At 42.4% G+C, this 25,479-nt stretch overlaps 1 protein-coding gene across 1 annotated transcript in view; it reads left to right on the top strand.

Annotated features, from left to right (window-relative positions):
• Positions 1–453: 453 nt before the first annotated feature.
• Positions 454–25,479, top strand: part of LOC150063744 (contactin-associated protein-like 2) — a 57,333-nt gene continuing 32,307 nt past the window's right edge. The window contains exons 1-2 of the mRNA XM_090332261.1: positions 454–496; positions 949–1,011. Of these exons, the coding sequence (XP_090188387.1) occupies positions 454–496; positions 949–1,011 (106 nt within the window). The remainder of the gene's footprint in view (positions 497–948; positions 1,012–25,479) is intronic.

Below are 25,479 nucleotides of genomic sequence, written 5' to 3' on the forward strand. Positions count from 1 at the left end.
ACTAATGAAGCCAAGATCTTCAATGTAACTGAACTACTAAAAGTAAAAGTTGACATAGCTGTGTTCTATGTTACTAAGAGAAGATCAAGGAGCTTGATCGTTAATAATAATTTCTTGTCTTCATATACACTGGGCAGAAGTTTAGAGAATTATGGGAATGCTTGCCAATGTGCTATGTGGGAAGCAGTGGAGTGCCAGGAAAGAAAGCAGAGATAAGCCAGACCAGGCAGGGAATGGGGAAGAGAGAGTGGATCCAATCAGTACAGAGAGAAGAGTAAGACCAGGACTCCTGATGAAGATTCTAACAGGAGGCCACTTTTGCTGTCCACCAAAGGAAAGCCTGGCCAATAAGGGATAGAGAGATAGAACTTGGCTTAAAGAAGACCTTTAGAAAAACATTTGTCTTTAAAGAATCTCAGTCTACAGGTTCAAGATGCCCTATGAACCTCAAGCATGACAAAAACAGAACCACCTAAAGATATACCGTCAAGAAGAGGTAGGTAGCTCTGATCAAGAACTACTGAACACTTAGATGGATACATTAAATTGTAAGACATCTTGTACAATGTTTGAGGTTCAGAAAAATAAAGTAATCATAATAAATACATTTGAAATATTTTCTAACTTTTTAAAAAAATATTGTGGCTGTCTGGGAGCAAGGTCTAGTGGTAGGGTGATTGCCTAATATACACAAAGCCGTGGGTTTGATTCTTCAGTGCCACATACACAGAAAAAGCTGGAAGTGGCACTGTGGCTCAAGTGACAGAGTGCTATCCTTGAGCAAAAAGTATCTAAAGACAGTACCCAGGCCTTGAATTCAAGCCCCAAGTCTAGCAAATGTGCGTGTGTGTGTGTGTGTGTGTGTGTGTGTGTGTGCCACTGAAATATATATACAATAATCATATTGCACTTATTTGCTTTTAACATTACCAACTGGGTTGCTTTTAGGAAGTCAGTATTGGCTATTTAAGATTGAGATCAAGTATACCTTCGACCTGTGCCCACTAGCCAGTAATGTTTTGTGAGGATTTGTTTTCATAGTTTCTAGTATGAAAATAATAGGGAATTATAGCTATTCTTCCAAATTTTTATTGTAAAAGTAAGTATTATCTTCTTGGAAATACATATACTTCTCTTCCCAGTACCTGGCCTTGCAATAACTTTCAGATAATTGTATATAAACTTAATGGACATTCTCTTTTTGAATATTTTTACTTTAAATACAATAATTCAGAGAAGTCAACAAAAGGATATGGAAATATTTAAGTGGTTGTCCTTGCTTTTGTGAGCAGTCTTCTAAAAAACAAAAGACCACCAACTTTGACATTACAGAATTTTATTTAACCATTCTGAAATTCAAACTTTAGTGCCAATTTAATTCCTTTCCATTATCATAAATGATTTGCCATTCATCCAGTCCAGGGACCAATTTTGCTTCCTGTGCTTTTTCCAAGGGAGTTGGGTCAAGTGAAGCTTAAATATCAGCCTCTAGAGGTAAAGCATTCTCTTAGGCTTCCTCACAGATAGCCAAACTATTTGTCCAGATCCTAATGGTTTTTTACCCTAACCAAGAAACCAGTATTATTTGCTAATGATCTCGATAAAACCCCTAAGATGCCTAATTTTGGAACCAGTTTTGGAACTGTTTTTAACACCAATATTAGGACCAAAAATAAACAAGAGTGTAACTATCTTGCTATGCAATGTTGTTTTGTTTATAAATTGCTTCAATTATAGAAAACGCTTTTTTACAGGACTAAGACCCCAATGGAAATGTAGAAGTGCTTTGAAAAAAAACTAATATTATGATGTATTGTTAAGGTTATTCCTCTTGGCCTTGAGAGTCCTACAAAAGGATCACATTTTGTCATTCACAAGCCACCACTAACTTGACCAGATTCCATTGCCATAGCTGGCCAAAATGCGGGACTCTTCCACTGCTTCAGACTCAAAGATCACATAGGCCTCAGATTATCCACATTCATGGCAAATGTTATGTGTTCTAAGGGCAACACTTGAGTATATTACAGCTCTGATTTAATTCCTATCTCCATTATGGAATCTTTATGAATCATTGACTTGGAATATCATTCAAAAGCAGCAAATAAACTTGAGATTAAATAAGAGTGACTCTAGGGGCTATCATCTTAGAATTATCACTGAGATCTTTAGCAAATATTACCAGTACCTATATTAGAGAGTTTTAGAAAATAAAAGGCAACTGCTGTATTTTAGAAAGCGTATTTAAATTTTCCTTTTAGACCAAATGCTGAGTACTCTTTCTGGCTCCTCTGCCCAGTGTTAAACATAACCCATTAGCTATGTCATTTCTCCATTTTCAAAATCAGAAATTAATAAGACTATAAGAAAAATGATTTTTCAGATTTTTGCTATTGAGCTAATCCAACTTAAATCCCTTTGAAATAGGTCTATAGCAGCCCATTGACTTTTATATTTCCTTAATAAATGTCTTACAGTAAAATTGTATAAATTCAGTTAAAATATAAATTAAATTCATAGAACTCAAATCAATCTATTTACTAAGCCAAATTGTTACCTTCTGCATGACATCCTCCTGTATCATATGCCACATGCAGATATTAGAGTACTTTGTAATCTCTTTAAAAGTATCAAAGACTATTACAAGATGTTTTATTTCTATAACGATGATGAATTAATTACTATTCTTCCGATGTTCAGCTCTTGCCCTAACATTCAAATGTCAATGGGTTATGGATGCCAACAGTTCTTCAATAGCTTTAAATTGCTAAGAGTTCATGAAGCTCTTTTTGTCACAAAATCAAAGTTTCTCACCGTTGAAAAGGATATTGCATCCTTTTGTATTCAACTGACATCCCATTTCACATCTCCCTTTCTACCCGACACTAAGTGTGTTCACAGCAATGTCTAGTTATAGGTATTATCACCTTTGGTTTGAAAAATGAAGACATTGAGACACCTAGAGTTTGAGTTTATCATCTAAAACTCACATAGCTGGCAAACATCAGATTGGGATAAGAATCTTGGGACCAAACCTGTTGTTATTCGCAGCTTCCATACCAGCGTGGAGCCATTGTGAACACATTGGGCAGGAGAGCTGCTGGCAACCGGGCACCACGTGAAGCCATTCACTCCGCCCCAGACATGTGTGACCCCTGGAAAGTGCCCACTTGCTTCTATCAACGATAGGGAATGTCTTCCTGAGGAGACATTCTGTATCTTCAGAGTCTCCAAAACTAGGGAGACCGGTGAAAGTGGCTAGTCTGAAGCTTGTCACAGAAGAGCTATTTCATAGATAATTTGTTTCGTGCCCTTTCTTTAACTGAAACCAAAGTGGACACTCAAACTTACATACTCCAGAGAACGAGATGGCCCTTGGTCACTGTTCCCTTCAGTTCTCCAATGCCCTGGAGACCTTAAAGGAATATTGCCACTTGTCAATGAGTGATGGTGAATTAGAAAATGCCACGACTATTAGGTAATACCACGTGCTCACTGTGGCTTGTTTCAGTTGTCATTCTGACAAGGGTAAGCCTATGGCCTAGAAGTCCAGGGAAAGTTTCCTGTTTTATGTTGCTGCTTCCATGGGGCTCCTGGTATGTAGCTGAGCAAGGAAAGAAAAATACAAACATACACCTACCCTCCCCCCCACACACGTACACACACAGCAGAGCAAAGGCAGGCATGGTTCCACCTGTTTGTTTCTAACTGTCCATTGTGAGTTCCACCTGTAAGTTTCTAACTGTAAGTCTGAGCTACAGAAATGCTGTTTTTTCTTTGCACTGGTCAAGGCTCCAGGATAAGCCTGAGCATGACTTCAGGTTAATGGTGGGAAGGACCTTCTCTCACTAAACGCAGGAGAAGAGAAACAAAACAAGGAACATGGAGAATCTCACCAAATCAATTCCTGGTACCAGAGATCACTTTAGATTGCTTTCTAACCAACAAGGTGATTTTCAGAGGAAATACAGGCCGTGCCCCGTGATTTTTCTTATTGATGAGATTCCCGCTTCTCATTACTGAGTGGCAGCCCCTCGAGGTTGCAGTGTCTCTGCTCGTCTGTGGACCAGCTTGGATGGAATAAGCCTGGATGATTAGATTTCCAAAATCTCAGCAAAATAAATCTCTGTCCCCTTTTCTGAGGAAATAGAAGGGTGGAGTGCTTTCTCCTTCCGCCTTTCATGTTGTACAACTGTTGCAAAGAGGAATTCAGCCTAGGACGCTAAGCTGGGGCCTGCAGTTCTGGTGTGGCCCCCTGCACTCGGGCCCTGCTCTCTGTGTGAGCCTTCCTTGCTCTAGCCAAAGGAGAATGTAAAAATTATGACACAAATGAAATATTCATCCTTGAGATAAGAGTAGAAGAATTCACAAGCAAGTATCCTGGGATCCAGATCAGATATTCTTCCTTACTTATAAAAATCAACTATGGGATTAAACAGAAGCCTTTGCCCACCTCACACCTACTTATGCCAGGCCCATCCCAGCATACACACACACACACACACACACACACACACACACACACACACACACACACCACCAAGGTGTCTATATACTACCATGGAAATGGAACTTGCCGCGATTTGTCTTAATTAAACTTGAGAGTCTACAAGTTCAGATGGAAGAAATCATGGATGGGTAGAATAGTTCAAGGACATGTTTACAACCCAGCCACTCTACACCCAGCATGATTTCTTCTGATCTGATTTTCTAGTCCACCTTCTCTCCTGTGGGCTGATTCTCCTGACTCGCAGATAGCCTGTAGCAGCAGGAATGAGTCTAGGAGAAGAGGGTGGTTCTTGTATACCTGAGTCTGAGGCTGAGCCCTTGTGCACAGCAGGTGTTCTGAGGGAGAGCTTGGGCCAGGAGCAACTACAGACTGAGGGGAACAGCTAGACACCTGTGCTTCATGTCTTAATCCTCCACTACTCAGGAGGCTGGGACCTGAGGATCAAGGTTTGAAGCCAGCCAACCTAGGCAGGAAAGTCCATGAGACTCTTATTCCAATTAACAAGTGAACAGCTGGAACAAGAAGGATGGCTCAAGTGGTAGGGTGTTAGCCTTGAGCAAAAAACCTAAAAGACAGGCCTTGAGTTCAAGTCCCAGTATTGGCACACACAAAAAAGGTGAGGAAAACATTACACAAACTTTCAGCAGGAGGTTAAAAAACATAAATGACTCTGTGGAATAAGGACTGGAAGTTCTTTGATGAGAGGCTGGAAGAGCCAGTCAGGGAAGACAGAAGTTGGTAAAGATGCCTTCTCCCCTCCATGGTCTTGCCCAAAGCCATTCCTGAAATGGAGAATCAAAGAAACATTGTTTCCTCCTCTCCTTCAGGAAGTCTCCTTTGCTATTTAGGCCCAGAATCAAAGCTAATTGAATCAGTGCTATAATAGTCATAAAAAAAATCTTTAGTTATTGATCCATGTTAGAATATTGTATTTTAGAAAATGTATCCTAACTTCCTTAAATTAATTTTTATTATTATAATATACTAGTTTATCATTATATACATAGTATTTGCCTATCTAACAAGAATATTTTCCTTGAAATCACCCAGTCTTCATCTCATCATTTAAAAGTGCTACCTAATAATCTGTCCAGTGGGTTTTCCAAAACTTATTTAACCTAAAAGTTGAATAATTACTAACATTAACTTAATAGTAATCATTATTTCTCTCAAAACAGAAAAATGAGTGTTTCAATTTCTTGTTTATTGTAAATAACATTGGAGTAATGTTTTCTGTAAGTTGTATTTTCAGTATTTTGCATTATTAGGATAGACGGGCAGATGGGTTGAGGTAAAGAATATAAAATACAGCTTTCCCAACACAGAACCAAGCCAGCTTATCTATCCACAGAGCCAGTGGGCACACGCACACAACAGATTCTGCCAGTACATACCTCCTGGAATGTGGTTTTTACTTTTGCAGGAAATAAGAAGGCAAAAATGGTTTGGCATAATTTTAAATTTCACTTCTTTAAATCCAAAAGGAGCAGGGGAATGTGAAGGGACGTTGTGGGGAGGACCACACAAGGGCTCCCAGGAGCCCTTACAATGTCAAGTTCACCGGGGAGAAATCACCTCCAGCTCCCAAGATCCAGGTTCTGAGTCCACTGTTATTCCAGAGTAAGGTTCTAGTGCGAGCAGGAGAATGCTCTAGAACCAACTGGGTGGATTTATCTTTGCTTCTCCCCAAATGCCTAAAAACAAATCTACTTACTTTGTGGGTTCCTATGGCTGACTGTGAGCCCTACTCACCCCTGCCTTATCCGTCCATATCTTCCTGTGAATGCCTGCGGTCGCTTCCTTCTCAACAGACACCGGACCCTTGCCTAGCTGAGGGGCCCCTGGAGGGTGAGCGGCCTGGCGCTTCTGCCCGGCGGCTGAGGAATGAAAGGAAGGTTGTGGCTGCCTCAGGTGCATGAAGAGAAGCTCAGCTGCTGATCCTTCGCCCCACCACCTCTACCTTGCACCATGGTACCAGAACTTCCCTTTCTCCACGCCAGGACAGTTCATCATGGGGCTAGCCTATGGCCTCATGCCCACCACATTCTCATGCAGCCTTCAGATCTCTGGCTGAATGGGGAAGACTAGAGGATTCTTTATTGGGGGAAAGGAAATGGTCAGCCTTGACAGACCAGCAGAATCACATGGACAAGTCCACCCGGGCCAAGCTGCAGTCACAACTCGGTACTTTCAGGCATCAGGATCATTTAATTCAAGACACTGACCTGACAGAAATGTTGTTTAAAAAATGAACAAAAAGGTTACTCTTAGGCATCAGCTTGACTGGATTAAGGTGTCTCCAGAAGGCTAATGAAGCGTGGTTTCTGGGCATGTCTGAGAGGGTGTGCAGGAGATAGCAGCATTGAGATGGGGGTGAACGCTGGATGATCTTTGCCCATCTGGGCAGCCACAGACAGCTCAGGGCTAAGATAGAACCAAAGGGGAGAAGAAAGCCAAATGCAGTTGCTTTCTTTCCCCCATCTTCTCCCACCCTCCTACAGCAGGAATCTGGGTCCTCTGGCCTTTGATGGTAGAGGAGGTTGTAAGAAAGGGAAACACAGGATTGCTAAGCTTTATGGATACACTGGGTCTTTAGCATTCCATAACATCCAGAAAAACTGATATAATTCAATACCATATTAAAATCATCTCTGGAAAATGCAAACAGCCATATAATAAAATAGGAGAAGAAGTCATCTTTCTTTCCTTCCTTCAAAGTCAACTGATATCCAAAAGAAGGATATGGAAGACCACTGAATAGATTCATCTTCGCTGCATCCTGAAAATATCCATTGGCACAAACCATGATTTGGGAGTGGTGTAAGCTAGCTGCTTTGAGATTTGACACTGAATGAAAGAGAAGAGCAGAAAGTCATGTTTTCTTCACTTTGCTCCAAGTTCAGCAATTCCTTTATTCTACTTCAGTTTCTTCCTCCCGTTACTTTCTTATGAAGTATGGCTTTATTTTCTTCCTAAGAAAGTAGCATGGAAACTGTAAGTTCCTTTCATCTTTTGATGCTACTTGAATTTTTTATACAGACCATGTATGCCTTTTTTTGAAACCCATCTATTTGTTCTTTGTCTTTTAAGATTTTTCCCCCTCAAAATGAACAGTTTTGGGGTAGCAGATTTTTTCAGTTAATGTTCTAAAGTTACTTCCCTCTAAAAAGTGCCTTATTTGGGGAGGAGGGAAAGAATTTCTCCCATGCCATTGTTTTCAGGTCAAATACTAAATTGTTTATAATGAAGTATGAATACACTACATAGGACAGACCAAGAGGTTTGGAACTTAGTCACAGACTTTTAGAGGAGGCAAGGATACAAAAGTCTAGCTCTTGGGGCTTGGAGTTTGGCCTAATGGTTAAAGTGCTTGCCTAACATGCACGAAGACCCAGGTTCGATTCCTTGGAACCACATATATAGAAAAAGCCAGAAGTGGTGCTGAGGCTCAAGTGGTAGAGCTCTAGCCTTGAGAAAGACAAAGGACAGTGCTCAGGCCCTGAGCTCAAGCCCAGGACTGGCAAAAAAAAAAAAAGAGTCTAGCTCTTCTCTGCCTCCTGGACCTACTTTGCAGCAGATAAGAAGAATAGCACACACCATGTTCTTTTTTTTTCTTAGATCCAGCACTTGGACTCAGACTCAGTATCTGCTGCTTTTACTTACTGGCTAGTGTTCTACCAACTGAGCCATGCCTCCAACCCACACATGCTGTATTCTTATAGGCCCCCAAACAGCTAAATTTTCTTTTAAAAACAAGAGGATAAAAGATTACTTTTGAGATTAAAAAAACATTTTCATATATTCTATTCATATATTGTTCATTATTACCACTGTGCTGATAAATTGTAGCTTCGAATTGTTTTATGAAAGAAAGAAACCACAAAAGGAATACCTATTGTCTCAGAGGTCATATCACCCTTTCATCATTCACCCATCTTCTCCATCCATCCCTACCTCCATTTTCACAGGTGTACATTGAATGGTATATTCAGTTTCTCTTCTGTATTTGTTTCCCAGTGCTGAGAACCACATTGTGTGGCTGTCCATTCCTTCTAGACATAGGAGACAATACCTTCAGGTCCCTGGAGCTTGGTGCCTGGTACAAAGCAGGTATTGGATAAATGTTTGATGAGTGAACAATTCCTAAAATTAGCTTTTAAATTAAGTGGCTTTTTCTAGGAGTATGTTCTGAATGTGAGTTCACTCTCACTGGGAAAATAAATAGGAAGCCAACTTGAAAACAAATTGAAATCAGTGCACGTGACACCCATAGAAGTTTTAGGTGACCTTTCCCTGTCTCATAAAATCTCCTTCTGGGGGCAATAAACTCACAGCCTAAACTCTAATAAGCTTCCCAAACTAGGCATGCTTCCTATCATGAATACCATCCATCTCATTCAGACTATGCTTTTGGGAAATGAAATACTATAGTTTTTGTTAGTGGTTTGGTTTGATTTGGGGGTTGAGAGTTTTTTTTCTTTTAGGCTATAATACTGTGGGGTTTTTTAAATTATTATAAATGTGATATACAGAGAGGTTACAGTTCCACAAATCAGGTAATAAGTACATTTATTTTTTAACAGTGTCACCTCTTCCCTCATTTTCTCGCAGTTTTTCCCTCCCAACCCTCCTCCCCCACAAACTGTATATTCATGTTCAACATAGTGTCTAGTCAGTGTCACTGCTGCATTTTTTTCACCCTTTGTCCTGCCATTTCTATGCTCCTCCTTACCCTCCCCCAAACTTATATACAAGACAAGAGGTATAAAAATCAGAAACAAAGGAGATGGGAAAGAAACAAAACAACAAAAACTTCTTATTTCCATGTCTAAGAGTTCATTTCGATGAACATCATTTATGTAATTGTATGTACATAGATATTGAGCCTTTGTGATCCTCTCCTAAGGATACCCTCCTTTGGTCTCTGTGTGAATGTTTAGAGTCCTGTATCATGTCCAAGTGTAACTTTTTGTCTTTTAGTATCCATTAACTTGTAAATTTATAGGCACATTCTAATTACAACAAATGAGGGAACCCATGCAACCTAAAGTTTCTTTGGGTCTGGCTTCTTTCACTTAATGTAATTTTTTTCTAGATCTCTCCATCTCCTTATGAATGGTGCAATATCATTGTTTCTGAAGGAAACATAGAATTCCATTGAGTATATGCACATTTCCTTGATCCATTCCTCCGCTGAAGGATCTCGGGGCTGCCTCCATATCTTGACTATGGTAAACTGTACTGAAATGAACATGGTTGTGCTGGTAGCTTTTGTATGGCTTTGTTCATAGTCTATTACATAGATTCCCAGGAGAGGAATTGCTGGATCATCAGGAAGGTCTATGTTTAGTCTTTTGAGGAAACTCCCACTCCTTTCCAGACTGGTTGAACAAAGGTACATTCTGTATGAACAAATGTACATAGAGTTTCCTTTTGGCTGAATCCCTGCCAGCCTCTGTTATTGCCAGTGTGCTTGATAATGTCCTCGAACTGGGTTGAGGTGTTATTTTGACTTGCATTTCTTTTATGAAGAAATGCTGGACATTTCTTCATGTGTCTATTGGCCCCTTCTTTCTTCTTCTTCTGAGAAGTCTCTCTTTAAGTCTTTAGTCCATTAATTATAATTGGGTTGTTGTTTCTTTGAGGGCTTATTTGGGGGGGTTTAACTTTTGACCTCTAAGTATATTTTAAATATGGCTGATGCTCAGCTAGTAAAAGCTTCTCCCATTATGTGGATTTTCTATTTATCTTGCTAGCCATGTCCTTCGCCATGCAGAAACTCTTCATTCAGCTTGATGAAATCTCATTTATCCAGTCCTTTGATTTGTTGTGACTCTGGATCTTAGGAAGTTTCAATCCGTGTCTAGCGTTTCTCCTGCCCTTTCTTGTAATATTGCCATGGTATCTGGCCTTATATTGAGATCTTTGATTCATTTAGAGTTGATTCTGGTGCACAATGATCTAGCTCCAGTTTTCTGCATGTGTGTAGCTAATTCTGTTAGCATCATTTGGTGAAGATGCTATCTTTCTTCCATCCTGTGATTTTTACTCCCTTTTAAAATATTAGGTGGCCATAGGTCTGTAGGTTCATTTCTGGGTCTTTTATTCTATTCCACTGGTCCTTGAGCCTATTGTAATATTCTTTTTTTTTTTTTTTTGCCAGTCCTGGGCTTGAGCTCAGGGTCTGAGCATTGTCCTTGGGCTTTTTCCAAAAAGCTAGAACTCTGCCACTTGAGCCTCAGCACCACTTCTGGCTTTTTTCTATGTATGTGGTACCGAGGAATCGAACCCAGGTCTTCGTGCATGCTAGGCAAGCACTTTACCACTAGGCCAAACTCCCGGCCCCTGTAATATTCTTTTTAAAACATGTTTTTTTTTTCTTTTTTAATGGGGCATGTGTGCCAGTACTCAGGCTTGAACTCAGGGCTTCATGCCTTTGTTTGGTTTTTCTCCCAAGATTACTACTTGAGTCACAGCTCTACTTTGGGCTTTTTGCTGGTCAATAGGAGATAGAGTCTCTCTGATTTGTCTATCTATGCTGGCTTTGAACCAGAATCCTCAGATCTCAATCTCCTGAGTGGATAGGATTCTAAGTGTAAGACATTGGCCCTGGCTTAAAATATTTTTTTCAAATTTAAGGATACACAGTGATGGTTTGACTCCAAATCTGTGATGCTCATCAAAGTCATAATTTAATGTATCCTATAATTGATATTATTTTATGTCATTCCAGACTACTTTTATTTCTTTTTTTTCTTGAGAAAACATTACTGTTTCCAGTGAAGCTGAACCATAACAAAGACCCAGGAGAGGAAAAGAAGGGGGATACTGAAGCATTCCGGGCACAAATGCCTAACACATTCATCCAGCTGACCTGCAAAATGTCAGTGGGAGTCAAGAGCTGCCTACAGACAGAATATGGAAATCTACATTTGACCTCTCAAATCTAATCAGTTTTATTTTGATCACTGCACTGAGTCTCCATTATCTTTGCAAACACTCATTAAAAGCCAACTCACAAACAGCATTTGAAAAGACATGAGAAACATCCCATGTATATAGATATAAAATCTTCCCTTGAGCCGACGTAGTTCAGAATCAATCGACTACAGCTCCTAAGGAACAATCATAAACAAAATTCCCTATTTTAAAAAAAAGTATTATTGTTGTTAAAATTTAACACAAAAACTATACCATAAAAGCACAGATCAAATGTTTCACCTCTTAATCCCAAATGAAATAAATCAACTTCCAGTTCGGGTTCTGTAGTCTTTTGGGTGGCCTTACCCTGAAGCAGAATCCAAGGATTCGAGTGACCTGGGCTTGGGGTTGGTTCTCAGAGCCCACTGGATCCCTAATGAGGCAGGGTAGTGGGAAGCTATAAACCACACTGCAGCTGACAGCATGGTGACTGGCTGACTTACAGATGGGGTCCAGGAGGACAGTTCCTGATCCTTGCTGAAGCCCTCTAGGGGTTACCAATTGGCTCTTTTAATGATGCAAGAATCCAAGGCAAGAGATACTTTGGTTAGAACTGAGAGAGATGGGTCAAAACGACCCATCTAGGTGTCCATATGACTTGAACATAACCAAGTTCACTCTGCTCTAAACCACACCCCTCTGTGGATCTACCCAGAAGGCTGAACTTCCTTTCAAGCAGCAGGGCAAAAAATGAGCCACTGGCAATATTTAGAGACAAGCACATTGCCCCTGGGACATTTTACAGCTTGTACCAGGAGATGCAACTTCCAACCTATGTACCTTTCCTTTTTTTGCCAGTCCTGGGCCTTGAACTCAGGGCCTGAGCACTGTCCTTGGGCTTTCTCAGGGTTAGAGCTCTACCTCTTGAGCAAGGACCAGTTCCAGCTTTTTTCTATGTATGTGGTACCAAGGAATCAAACCTGGGTCTTCGTGCATGCTAGGCAAGCACTCTACCACTAGGCCAAACTCCCAACGCCCTATGTACCCTTCTTTATGCAGTTGTTATTAATGGTATGCATGTGCTGTTGCACTAATGTACACTATAAAATATGAACAGAGGAGGGAAAATCTTTTACACCAAAAACTTACCATAAATGACTTCAAGTAGCACTCATTAGTGTTAGCATTGGAACCATATGTCCCAGACCAAAAACACATATTCTCTAAATAATTTAGGTTCAGTTTCATTTTGAAGTGTAGTGGAATGTCTTGATCTAGAACCCCGTTTTCCTAAAATGATTCCCTTGTTTGTTTTTAAATTATTTATCAACCTATGCATGATGCCGGACTAGGCCCTTGATGTATTACAATCATCCTGAGACGATGATTAACACCAAAACAAAATAAAGCACTTTTTAAAAAGGCTACAGCAAACCCCAAGAAAAAGGTCACCTGACAAGAGAAAGTCTCACCAGAATAATTCATTCAAATACCAGAAACAAAACCTAAGTGTCCATCTATTCTTTTTAGCATTTTTTTTTCATAGCAACACAAGAGCCAATGTGTAAAATGGAGCTGTTGTCTGTGACAGAGCTTGTCATATTCAGGCCAAACATTTGTTTTTCTGATTATAGCAATAACGCACCCAGAGAGAAGAAAACATTAACTTGCAGCATGTTGGCAGCTGGGGAAGGCTCGAGCCTCTGACAGCCCCTCACATTCCATCAGCCTATTGCTGCTTCTTGAAACCAAAGCAAATGAAGATGGGGAAGAGGAGCGCCACAAAGGAGCCTCCAGTCCTTGGAAGCCTCCATCCCACACAGGACAGATGAGCCCTCCATGTGCCATCTGTCTGGTCTTCACTTGAGTTCTCCCAGAAGCTCGGGGAAAGCTGAGAGGTGCAGCTGGAGCCACTGGAGCCTGAAGCCCCACAGATTCCCCCTCTCCCTACAGCCCTCCATTCCTTCCTCCTGAACACACACACACACACACACACACACACACACACACACACACACATCCCTCCACCTGGAAGAACTGTATAAAGACAGCCCCTGTATTTACAACATCAATATGCTGAGAAGATAAGAAGAGGGATGACAGGTTCCACAGGGACTGACCCTAGTCTGTAACAACCAAGGGTCTTGTCTGGGCTCAGAGGCTGTAGCCCCAGGCAAATCCCAGCTTCTCTTCAGTTCTTTTTGGAGGCAGGGACAGGCAGCTCACAGCAATTAGTCTTTTGATGTGATAGGTTTGACAACAGGACATGACCCAAGAAGTAAAAATTCCTTTCATGTTTCATGAAAGACAATGGGGATGGGATTATGACTACGTGATCTGGGTGATTTTGAACTCAGGCACCTGATATAGATTATTCACTGTCTCAAAAGCTTAAAGGTGACTCTTTTCCCTTGATAGGAATTTGTTTTCCTGAGAGTTGGAATACATAAAATTCTTCCATAATCTCTTTAAAATCCCCCTACCTGGTTGGGAGAGATGAGGGAGGAGGATGGAATGTGTTAAGATGCAGTGTACCCACAAACAGATGCATTGAATTGAAACCTCTTTATACAACTGCTTAAGGATAATACAAATAAAAACAGATTGAGTAAAATCTGCTACCCTGAAATACGGCATGCCTTCCCTGTGGCCATGAGACTCATAACTATATCAGTATCCACACAGTTAAGTACCACAAGTGGTAACCAACTACCACATACTTGATCCTTACTTCCAGACCACCGTTTCATTATGTCTTTATTGGTTCTATCCTTACTTAGGCACCTGAATTTTCATGAAAACATTCCAACTCTACCTGTGTCTTAGAGGATGGTTAAAACTTCATAGTATATTTGTGTTCAAGGTATGAACATCTCAGATCCTCTTGCATAGGAAGCCAAGCCGGCTGATGGTAGAGATGATGCATGCAGAAAAAGAACACGAGTCTTTTGGGAAGAAGGGAAGAGTCATCTCCTGAGCTAGCAGCCTCTAGATTACACAGCGCTTTGGATTCCAGACACCTGTGCAATCTGAAGACTGCTGCTTTGGGTGCCAAAAGCAGCTCCGAGACTTGTCGAGAATTCTTTTAAGAGACCCATGGCATTTAGCAAATAGGGCAGCTGTTTCTACAATAGCCTCTCTTCTCTCTGCCACCACAAGTTACTTTTGCAGTTTCCTTTGTGTCCAAGGACAGGTCAAGTACAAAGGATGACTGGTGTTGGGGTACACACACTCGGAGCAGCACCTGACTGAGGGAGCCAGGTGTCTTTTGCCCAGTCCACTCCTTGAACCTGGGATGGCATCATCATTACCTGTCAGGAAACATTTTTGTCTCCAAGAAAATTTTAAGGGCCCACAAACTTTGAGGCCTCCGATCATCTTATGGGAAACAGTCAAGCTCTGGAGTTGTTTGCACTAATCACCATTCGTTTCTAACACAGCCCCACACAAAGAAGAACAGCAGAGAATTCCTTCAAGTATGTATAAACATCAAAACTGTCCATCTCTCATTTAACGTGAACCCACTCTCAGTCGTGATCATTTATCCGTGTGGAAGCCACCTGTATGCAGTGGTGTACGGAGGGAGGGAGGTTTAAAGACAGTTTGTATTGATTAAAAGACAGGTCAGCACTGGGTTAGAATATTCCCACAAATCACAAGAAAGCATGATTAATTAATATGCTTACTAAAGTGGTCACGTAGACAAAAATAGCAGCAGCAAGGAAATTGAACGGGCAAAGTTAAAAGTCTATCACTCAATTTCCCTTCCTTGATCCAGGCAGATTCCTTGATGCAAAAGACACACTCTGGTTGGCAGGACGCGAGTGGCTCATGCCTGTAAATTCAAGCACTTGGGAAGCAGAGATCAGGAAGAAATTCATTGCACTTACTTTTATTTAAGTACATAGGTAATAAACCATCCGTCATTACCTGGTATCTGCTTTTGTTTTTAATTTTCAAGGTCAAAAAGTGGTAAACAAATCATTTCCTACATGTCTGTGAAAACATAAGCTTGCACAAGCACAATGTGACCAAGCTGAAGCTCAGCAACTCTACACTTGACTCTGGCCGGCTGATAATGCTAGATGACATTGAATTGGGGACAACTTCAATTGCTAAAAGCTATCTAAGTAACCCCTGACCAACCTCCACTTAAACATAGCCCACTCTACTAAACCAACATAAAAGGAAAAGCAACAGAAATTACAATATCTGTCTAGCTGTTAAGCCACTTAATTCCTTTGGATGTATTAGCCTAAATGCACCTTCTAACATTTTCATGAGTAACCTGCTCTTTTAATTAATGATGATGTAGAAGTGGATAGAGTGACATTTTCCATGAAGCTCACTGTACAAAAGAAATAACACTGAAAGTTTTCCACTAAGAAAGGTCAATGCAGGCCAACAAGTTGAAGCGCACAACAATGTAATAAAAAAATAATAATTTTAAAAAGCATCTAATTCTCAACAAATATGTATAGAGTATCTGCTTAAGGCCAAAGTCTTACTGAGGTGGCACAACACCGCTCCTCTCAGAAGCTTCACGTAGCAAGAAGCTAGAAGTAGCCACTGTCACTCATTGTCCCATTTCCTTTTGTCATTCCCAGCCCTTCCTTTCCTTCCTGCTGAAGGAGTTGAGCCCTCTAAAGTACTTGCTTATTTGCAAAAGATGTGCTGCATGAAAAATGTATCTATGCTTTTCCACATACACATAAAGGCATATATATTATTATTATATATGATTATTTGTGTGTATACATATATTTGTAGATGAAGACTTTCTCTAGAAATGGGAAATAGTGCTCCCATTGACTCCCTACCACTAGTTCTTAAATGGTTCTGAAATTTTTATACAATGAAATATCATTTATGCCTTGTTTTCTATGTATTGTAGCTATCAACATTAATATTAGAGTCACTGTAATCTCTTGCAATGAATGCTACATGTTATTCAAAGTAAATGTACATTACATATGATTTGGTATTATTTATACTTTTAAATATAGTGTATTTAATATAAGACTGAGACAGAGAAAAGATGATAAGATGCTGTAAGTTAGCGCTCAGCCAGATGGGAACTTCAGGAGCTCACCCCAGATGTGGCTGGAAGGAGCTCAGCCAAGGCGGAGAGGCTCCCCGTGGTGATGTCGCCAACAGCTGGCTGTCACTCCTCCTCCACGGCTCCCTGCACACTGCCACTGAAGGCCCTTGGCTGCCCTGGCTGTCTTGCAAAACCTGATTTATTTGTCAGCGCCGGATAGAAATCACTTACTTGGAGAAGCAGTCGTGCATCCCCACTGATTGTACAGAAAAACTCACTCCTATCCCGCCATTGATTCCTACGGCCCTGTGGGTGTGGTGATCTGTGGGTGTCGTGATCTCTGGGTGCCCTGATCAGTGGGTGCCCTGATCGGTGGGTGTCCTGATCAGTGGGTGTCGTGATCTGTGGGTGTCCTGATCTGTGGGTGTCCTGATCTGTGGGTGTCATGATCTGTGGGTGTCCTGTTCTGTGGGTATCCTGATCTGTAAGTGTCCTGATCTGTGGGTGCCCTGATCTGTGGGTGTCCTGATCTGTGGGTGTTGTGATCTGTGGGTGTCCTGATCTCTGGGTATTCTGATCTGTGGGTGTCCTGATTTGTGGGTATCTTGATCAGTGGGTGTCCTGATCAGTGGGTGTCATGATCTCTGGGTGTCCTGATCTCTGGGTGTTCTGATCTCTGGGTGTCCTGATCTATGGGTGTCGTGATCTGTGGGTATCATGATCTGTGGGTGTCGTGATCTGTGGGTGTCCTGATCTGTGGATGTCCTGATCTGTGGGTGTCCTGATCTGTGGGTGTCGTGATCTCTGGGTGTCCTGATATATGGGTGTCATGATCTTTGGGTGTCCTGATCTGTGGGTATCATGATCAGTGAGTGTTGTGATCTGTGGGTGTCGTGATCTGTGGGTATCATGATCTGTGGGTGCCCTGATCTGTGAGTGTCCTGATCTGTGGGTGTGGTGATCTGTGGGTGTCCTGATCTCTGGGTGTTCTGATCTGTGGGTGTCCTGATCTGTGGGTATCCTGATCTGTTGGGCAACCTCCTCTGTGGGTGTCCTGAGATGCCTTGCTCCTCTCTGACACTCTAAACCCCTTTAGACGAAGACCCCGCCGTGTCTGCTCTTGTTACTAGCACGGGCCTCCCCTATGTTAGATTCCAAGAAAAGCTGTGTGAGCTTAAGGTGAACCAGGCCCTGCCTGCTGGGGTGGAGTCGCAGGGCAGGGTTCGGGCAGCGGGAGGGGGTCGTGGCACCGCATGTGGCACTTAGGGAAGAAAATGAATTAGGCACAAAATCAAGGCGTGAATAAGGAGAGGGCAAGGGCAGTGGGAGGTCAAGGAGGAAGAAAAAGGTGAGGGTGGGGACTGCAGCCCTCAGGCTGGAGTGTGGGCAGCCAGGGAGTCCAGACTGGGAAGCTCCACACCTGGGCAGAGGGGCCTTGAGGAAGGGCCTTGGGTGATTCTGAAGCAATCTGCCCTTCTCAGGGAATGGTTCAGAGAGGAATAATAAATTAGTTCCTTTCTGCTTTTCTTTTCTTTTTTCTCACCTTTCCCACACCCAGTGACATCCACCCATCCACCAACCACTGATAAGCAAACTTTGAAGAGGGACACATTGTCAGACACCCCTTGGAAAGTCACCCCACCGTTGTCATGGTGACACCTGAGCATCCAAACAGGAAGCACAGAGCTCAGAGTGACCTGAGATTCCTGCCTTGCTGGCCCATGGGGTGTCATGTGGTCTCCAAGCTCTGAAATGCAAGGAGAAGAGCAAACTTGGCAGAAGGAGGCCATTAACCCCTTATCCCCACTGCAGATGAGTTTCCTGAGGTAGTGGGAGGTAAAATTTCCCTGTCGGAGATCTCAGGCCTGAGGCTGGGCGCAGTGGACTTGGGACTCAGGAATGGGTGTGAGGAGAGAGTCCCTGAGGCCCAGTGTGGTCTAGACACACCGAGGAGGGAGCCAGTGATGAAGACTGAGCCTGGAGAGGAAAAGGGATAGCTAAAGAGCACATCAGAGGGCATCCCAGGGCCTCACCCTTCCTGTCGGCAGGTCCACTGCAGTCTGGACAGAACTGAAGCTCTTCACTGAGGAGTGAAAATGCAGAGACAATAGAGCTACTAGAATTTTCCCTTTGATGAAAGACATGACTGGAGTTCCACATAGCTTTCTAGCCTGAGGACAGCTCCTCCTCCAGCCCTCTCACCCTGAGTCCTTCCTCTCTTTCCCTCCTCACCCACCCCTTCCCCTCCACACACCCCCACGGTAATGATGTACTTCTAAGGCAAGCCTAAGTTTCTCTTTGATCTTCTTACAGAGACTTTGCCCAGGGACATCGGATCTATGCTTGGGGTGGGGGGTGGGGAATCTATAATAATCATTCTAAAATACATATTTCCAGCCCAGGTCTCTTTGACATATCTTCCTTCCGTAACTCAAAAGCACCTCAGCTTTTGCCTGCTCTTAGCTGTGTTCCTGATACTGGCGGTGCTACCTCTGTATCCTCAGGATCCATTCAGAAATCCAGGACCCAACTGCCCCCATATCTGTCTTTTCCACTGCCACGGCCTCTTCCATGGTTTGTGTTCTACGTCCTCTCTTCCCAATCAGACAATAAGCAGCGACAAAAGGAATTTTCCTGAGACAAGATCTCAGACTCTCAGATATAGGGATGACAGGCCACCATGCCTAGCCCAAAATGATCTTCAAAACGGAAAAACCAATTGTTCTTTTCACCTTTGCTTAACTTCTGGAGTGCTTCATCTTCATTTCCTACCACTTTCTCCTGAATTTTATCCACTTTGGCCTTATCTGCATTGGTTCTCAGCACCCTTCCTTCCTCTGGCCTCTGCCCTTTCTGGAAAGATTTTCCTACCCCCCATCTCAGTGAAATCTCACTCATTCACCTTAGGTTATTAATTTAAATGTAATTTACTACCTGCTAAATTTTCCTGTGAGCTCATGACTTACAGAAGACACTAAATGTTTGAAGGAGTAAATGAAGAAGACCAAGTACTAACCAGAGGCTGGCTGGGATTCAAGGAACAGTGTCTTGATTTAAAGCACCCAGTAATTAAATGACTGCCTGGGTAAGGTCACACAGTTAGTGGGTTGCAAGGCCAAATTTAAAACCCACTTCTTTTGATTCCTGCCTGTATATGCACTGCACAAATGGCTGATTGGATGTCTCCAGTCAGCTCTGCCTAGCGATGCCCTTGTCTCCCTTGCTCTCCTCAAATCATTTCAACTTGATGACCTCTATATTTGCTGGTAACACAGCACCACCCTCGAGCAGGACTCTAGAAATTTTAGGTGCAAACTGTCTATTGTAAACCATTCAGTGCTTTTGGTCTTCAGTTCCAATGAAAATAGGTTCTTGATCATACACAGGAAAGTTACAACTGACCTGATTAATGTGTTTAAAGCATGTGTCATGGATGTTTTTCCTCCACTGTGCAGATTCATACCCTTAAAACTTACCACACTGAAACAGATCTGGAAGTGGCCAGGCCTTTACAGAGATGGGTAGGAAACTGATTATTAATAGTAGAAAACTGTTCCCCAGCTGGAAACACAGGAGTGGAGATGGACACTAACCCCTCCCACCTGCAACAGGATTATTCCAAAAGGATTGCAGGAAGTTGCAGAAAATATCAAATTGAATTTTTAAAAATTCAGGAGAGAAATTGAGTGGTACGCTTGGGGAGAAAAAGTAGATTTGACTTATGTAAAGCTATCAGAAAAACCAGTTGTTTGAGAGGGCTGGGGAAGCAAGCTTAGGTAAGCTGTGTTATACTGCGCAGAACACACACACACACACACACACACACACACACACACACAGCAATGCCCAAAGTCTCGAGCAACAGAACTCCAGAAAATTCACTGAAGTCTTTTACTAGATGACTGACTAATTAAAAGGTAGTTCATGAGAGCAATTGTTCTGGGAAGTAGAGCTCAGCCATGAAAGAACCCAGAGACCTGGACTGGTGTTCAGGTCTGAACTTCCCAGAAACTCTCCTGCTAGAGCTAACCAGAAGCTGTAGCAGGCTTTTCATATCTGAAGAAGCTGGAGAAAGATAGAAGATGGACAGGGGAAAGAAGCTATGACTATTTGTATTTTGTTTATAGCAAAAGATAAAAAAAAAACTTTTAAGGAAAAGGAAAAGGCAAGAGTCCTACCACAACAATTAGGGGCTTCATAAATGTGAATCAATTCAATAGTTGGTCTATGGTTGTCCTAAAGAGATGTTCACGTTCTAGAATCTAAATACACTGGCTAGAAACTGCTTTTCTCAACTCCTTAGTGATGTCATACTGGCAGTTTAAAAATCAAACAAGGCGCCAGGGGCTCATGGCTCATGCCTGTAAACCTAGCTACTCAGAAGGCTCAGATCTGAGGACCATGTTTTAAAGCCATACTATGCAAGAAAATCCATGAGTCTCTATTGCCAGTTAACTACCAGAAAACTTGAGTGGAGCTGTAGCTCAAAGTGGTAGAGTACTAGCCTGGAGCCCAAATGACCAGGGACAGTAGCCAGGTCCAGGTCTTGAGTTCAAGTGTCCTGACCCCCCAAAAAGATCCAACAAGACATTTACATCATGGAAATAGTAAATAGGAAAAACTAAAAATCTGACTCACAGAACCCGTCATTTTAAATTTACCAACATATCCCTGAACCTGTTAGATGTATTTCTTGTGGGAATCGTTTCCTAGAGTTCTTACATTAAAAGAAAAAAAGAAAAACCTTAGCATCTTCTGTGGTTGCTTTTCTGTTTTAATTACTAATGCACAGTGGCTCTGTGCAATTATCTTTTATTATACATCCAGAGCAGCTCAGCATTTGTGGACTCTCCTGGCAAACCCACAATCATTTAACACATCATTTCTACAGGGGAATATTTCCAAGTTGCAAGTTATCAGCTTTAAAATAAACTTTTGGAAAAGGGCCCATTTGTAAGTTGGGAATTTTCAACACTGGGTCCTCAGGGAAATTAGGGAATAAAACAATCATGTCAGTTTTTGAAATATGGCTTGTAAAATATATCCAAGGTAAAAAAGGCAGAAGGAATAGAATTGCTTCACTTTGAGAAGCCAAAGATGAAGAGTAATTTAATTATAGTGAATTCCAGCTGTTTGAAGACTCTATATGATCTGATTAGACAAGGGGATAAATCGCTTGATAATTTACTTTTCTGGAAGAAAATGATTTATGAATTGTATTTCAAACTTCTTTTTCTCCACCAATCCTAATTTATACATGACCAAGAAGTAACCAAAACAAAGTCAGTTGTCTAGTTTAATGCCATTGCCACCTTCCAAGTGTCAATTGGAATGTAATACATTGCAAATTTTTGAGAAATGTGACCCAATTCCATAAATATCTTCCATAGACCATCTTAGAATCCTCAGATCCAAAATGATCATCCTTCAAACAAAATGAATAAGACTTAAAGACTAGCTCTTATTCACGTAAACAGGCGAGGCACGCATTCTAAAGGAATACTCGATCATTTACTGAGGACTAGGGTGCCAAGTGGGAGCATCTAGACAGGTTGGGGATATTACTTCCTAAAGGCTGACGCAGTACCTTGATTTGGTATCCCCTTAAAATGCTCTGAGACAATGAAATGACAGCTACAAATCTGCCACCTGGAGCCTCCGATGATTCACAGTCCTCCCAGGCCTTACTTTAACAGCTGGTTTATGCCACGATTTCAGAATGACGTGCTTATATATGGTATGTCCCTTCATCCACTGACTTCAGCTGACTTAAATCCTTAAAAATGTTTTGATAACCAAAAAGGCACCAAGACAATTCTCTGAGGCGAAGTTTGGGATGATGTAAAATCATTATTCCATTGCTGACTATATCGCGGTGATGGCTTTGGCCTGGTTGCTTCCAGGTCTCAGTTGCTGATTGCTTGTGTCACCCTGGAAAGGACTGTTAGGCTTCCCATTCCATCCTGCCTCACCTCCAAATCCAACAGTCCCAGACTCTGTGTGTGTGTGTGTGTGTGTGTGTGTGTGTGTGTGTGTGTGTATGACCTGTGGTACATTCCAGTTGTCAGAACCTCTGAGCCACCTCCTGGGGCTGAGTCTAAAGACCGGCTCTTTTCTCGGGCTCACACAGATGCCAGGGAAGTGTGAGGGGTTCTGTTCTGCTCTAAGCACAACTCTGGTTCTGGCCCTGAGATGCCGGGCAAGGGCCTAGGAGAGCCATGGAAGCGCAGGTTCTCAAGGTGGCACGCTGTACCTGGAACTGAAGTGCCCATGAGCTTCGGTGACTTTCATTTCTTGATCAATGTCTGTCCCTGTGTCGACCATTCCTGCCCTCTGCCCAGATCCATGCCTTCAATCTTGCATTCGTGGGCCTGGAGTGTTGGTTGTCTGCACAGCTCCTTCTGACTATGCTAACTCCAAGGAGCCTGGCCTGCGGTTGCTGCTCTGCTAGACGTGATTCCAGGGGCCCACATGAAGATGGCCTGTCTGTCCCAGAGACTCTGAACTACCAAAGAGATTGCCTGTGTCTTACTCACTGTACACCAGCTTCCAATGTGAGATGGGCTGGGGACCCCAGAAGTCTCAAGGTAGTGTCTTGAATAGTAGGAGTATACGGATTTCTCGTGAGCAAATGAGTGTTTCCTCTCACCGCTGTCTTACCTGGTAGGCTCACCTCTGTGACTCAGCTTTAAACAGCTGCCTCTTCCAGTTCTTTACATACCAGGATCCATGTCTTTTCCTTCAGGAAATCTGCCCTGACCCCATACATAGTGCAGGTACCTTCTGTTCCAGGGTCCTTCTGTACACTGATCCTGGACCCAGAAACTGCATGTCAGTCACCAGTTTGTATTTGTTAAATGGCATGAGAAGAAATGGCCAGATGCTGGTGGCTCACACCTATAATCCTAGCTAATCAGGAGGCTGAGATCTGAGGATGACAGCTTAAAGCCAGCCCAGACAGAAAGGTCTATGACACTCCTATCTCCAGTAAAACCACCAAAAGGCCAGAAGTAAGGGCTGTGGCTCAAGTGGTCGAGCATTATCATTGAGCAAAAAGAACTTCAGGGACAGCATCCAGGCCTTAAGTTCAAGCCCCAGGACCTACACACAAAGGAAAAAAAGCAAGCCTTGAACCTCAGTGGCCAACACACATTTGTGCTCAATAAATGCTTGCTAGAGGGATGACAAATGAAGCTCAGCCACGGGAAAGGCTGGTCACCCCATCCCCGAACTGGTGACACTTACCATGACATGTTAGTCCAGTGGCTGACGTGTCCCTCTTGTCACCTGCACTGCACTGCTGCACAGAAAGGCCCCCCAGTCAGGGGCTACACGCACAATTCTTCGCATTCCAGTAAGCATGCGCAGACCTCCGTGGATAAGTAGTCATTCAAGCCTGTGTTTCCTTACAAGGATCCCTTGTCATTTTAAGAAGGGTAGTCCTCAGCTGTGTAAGACAGATCACACACACACACACACACACACACACACACACACTTTGCAGGACACTCTACACCTACCCAGAGGAACCTAGAAGAAAGGTGTACTTCCCATAGCAAAGGAAATACAATCTCTGAGAAGTGCCCTGGAGTGGGGGTCAGGTCAGATAACACTAGAACTCTGCATGTGCAAGGTAATACCAGCAGCCACCTCACCCCTATGACACTCCAGCCGTAAGGCTGGGGAGGCATCCATCATTAGTATGCTGGTTTTAAAATGCTTAGCTAATCATCACTGAAAAAGCACTAATATATTCCAGGCACAAAGCTCAGCATTCGCCATACCATGTTTCGTCCTCCTACCCACGCACCAAGCCCAGGATTCAGAGGAGGAGGCAGGTGAGAGCAGGTCAAGATACTGACCCAAGTTACCACAGTAGGCTTTTGGCAAAGCCAAGAGTCTCTCCCATGTGTGTGACTCTTCTGCTCTGTGCTGCTGTCTTCAGTGAGACCAAATTCCCAGAGGAGAGTCTCTTGCACACTGTCCTCTCCTAGGAACTAAGATGTAGAGCAGGGTTTTACAAACTATCCTGCACCATGCTAAGAGAACACGCTTACCCTGGATAAGGGAGATTGAGAAATGCTTTCAGAAAGGTTTGTGTGGAAAGCAGTGGAAGAGGGGCTATGACCCTTGTACAATGGACCAGCGAGTTTGAGGTCTTCTCTTGAAGTTGGTGAGGACACAACAGAGAGCCTACAGCAACAGCTTATCTGCCAGGAAATTATGAAGAACTAATTAGCACAGATCAGACTATAGGAAGTGGCTGATGTAAGAAAGGTTAGGGACTTCCCTTTTCATATCTCTAGCATAATGATAATAATAAGTGCTGTCTATTGGATTTTAATTACTCTCCACTTCCATGATGAAGTACAGAGACCTAGAGAAGTCAATCAAGAAAGTTCTTCTAAGGCCTGCAGTTCATCTGAACCCAGTTCTCTCATTTGTCATCTTGAGATTTGAAAACTTTCCACACAGTCTCTGGGGTCTCAGGGTTGACCAAGGCACTTCCTGGAAAAGATGCAAATCAAATCCAGTCTCAGAGGCCATCCCTCTGGGCTCTTCAAATCAAAGGCCTATGTGATGATTCTGTACTTGTTTTCAGCATATCTCTTCAATACAAAATTATTTTGTCTGATTACTGTAGAAAGTATTTGGTCGTTTCAGTACATTATTTTTTTCTAGTGTGATTTAAATTTCTAATTTTGGTTTATTTTTGTAATTTTATACATTTCCATACTCCGTTACATGCCAGGTTTTTTTTTGGTTTGGTTTGGGAGGGGACAGTATTGGGGTTTGAATTCAGGGATTTTACACACAGCTAGGCAGGTAGACACTGAAGCATTCCTTTTTGCTCCAGTAGATTTTGAGATACGGTCTTGCTTTTATTTTATTATTTTTTGTTCCAGTCAACTTGGACTTTGATCCCCTATTTAAGGTTCCCATAGTAGCTGGGATGAAAGTACAGGATATTGTACACAACTGCTGATTGAAACGGGGGTCTTGCAAG

Source organism: Megascapheus bottae, chromosome 5 (assembly GCF_031878675.1).
Source record: "Megascapheus bottae isolate mThoBot1 chromosome 5, mThoBot2.hap1, whole genome shotgun sequence".
Classification (NCBI taxonomy): domain Eukaryota; kingdom Metazoa; phylum Chordata; class Mammalia; order Rodentia; family Geomyidae; genus Megascapheus; species Megascapheus bottae.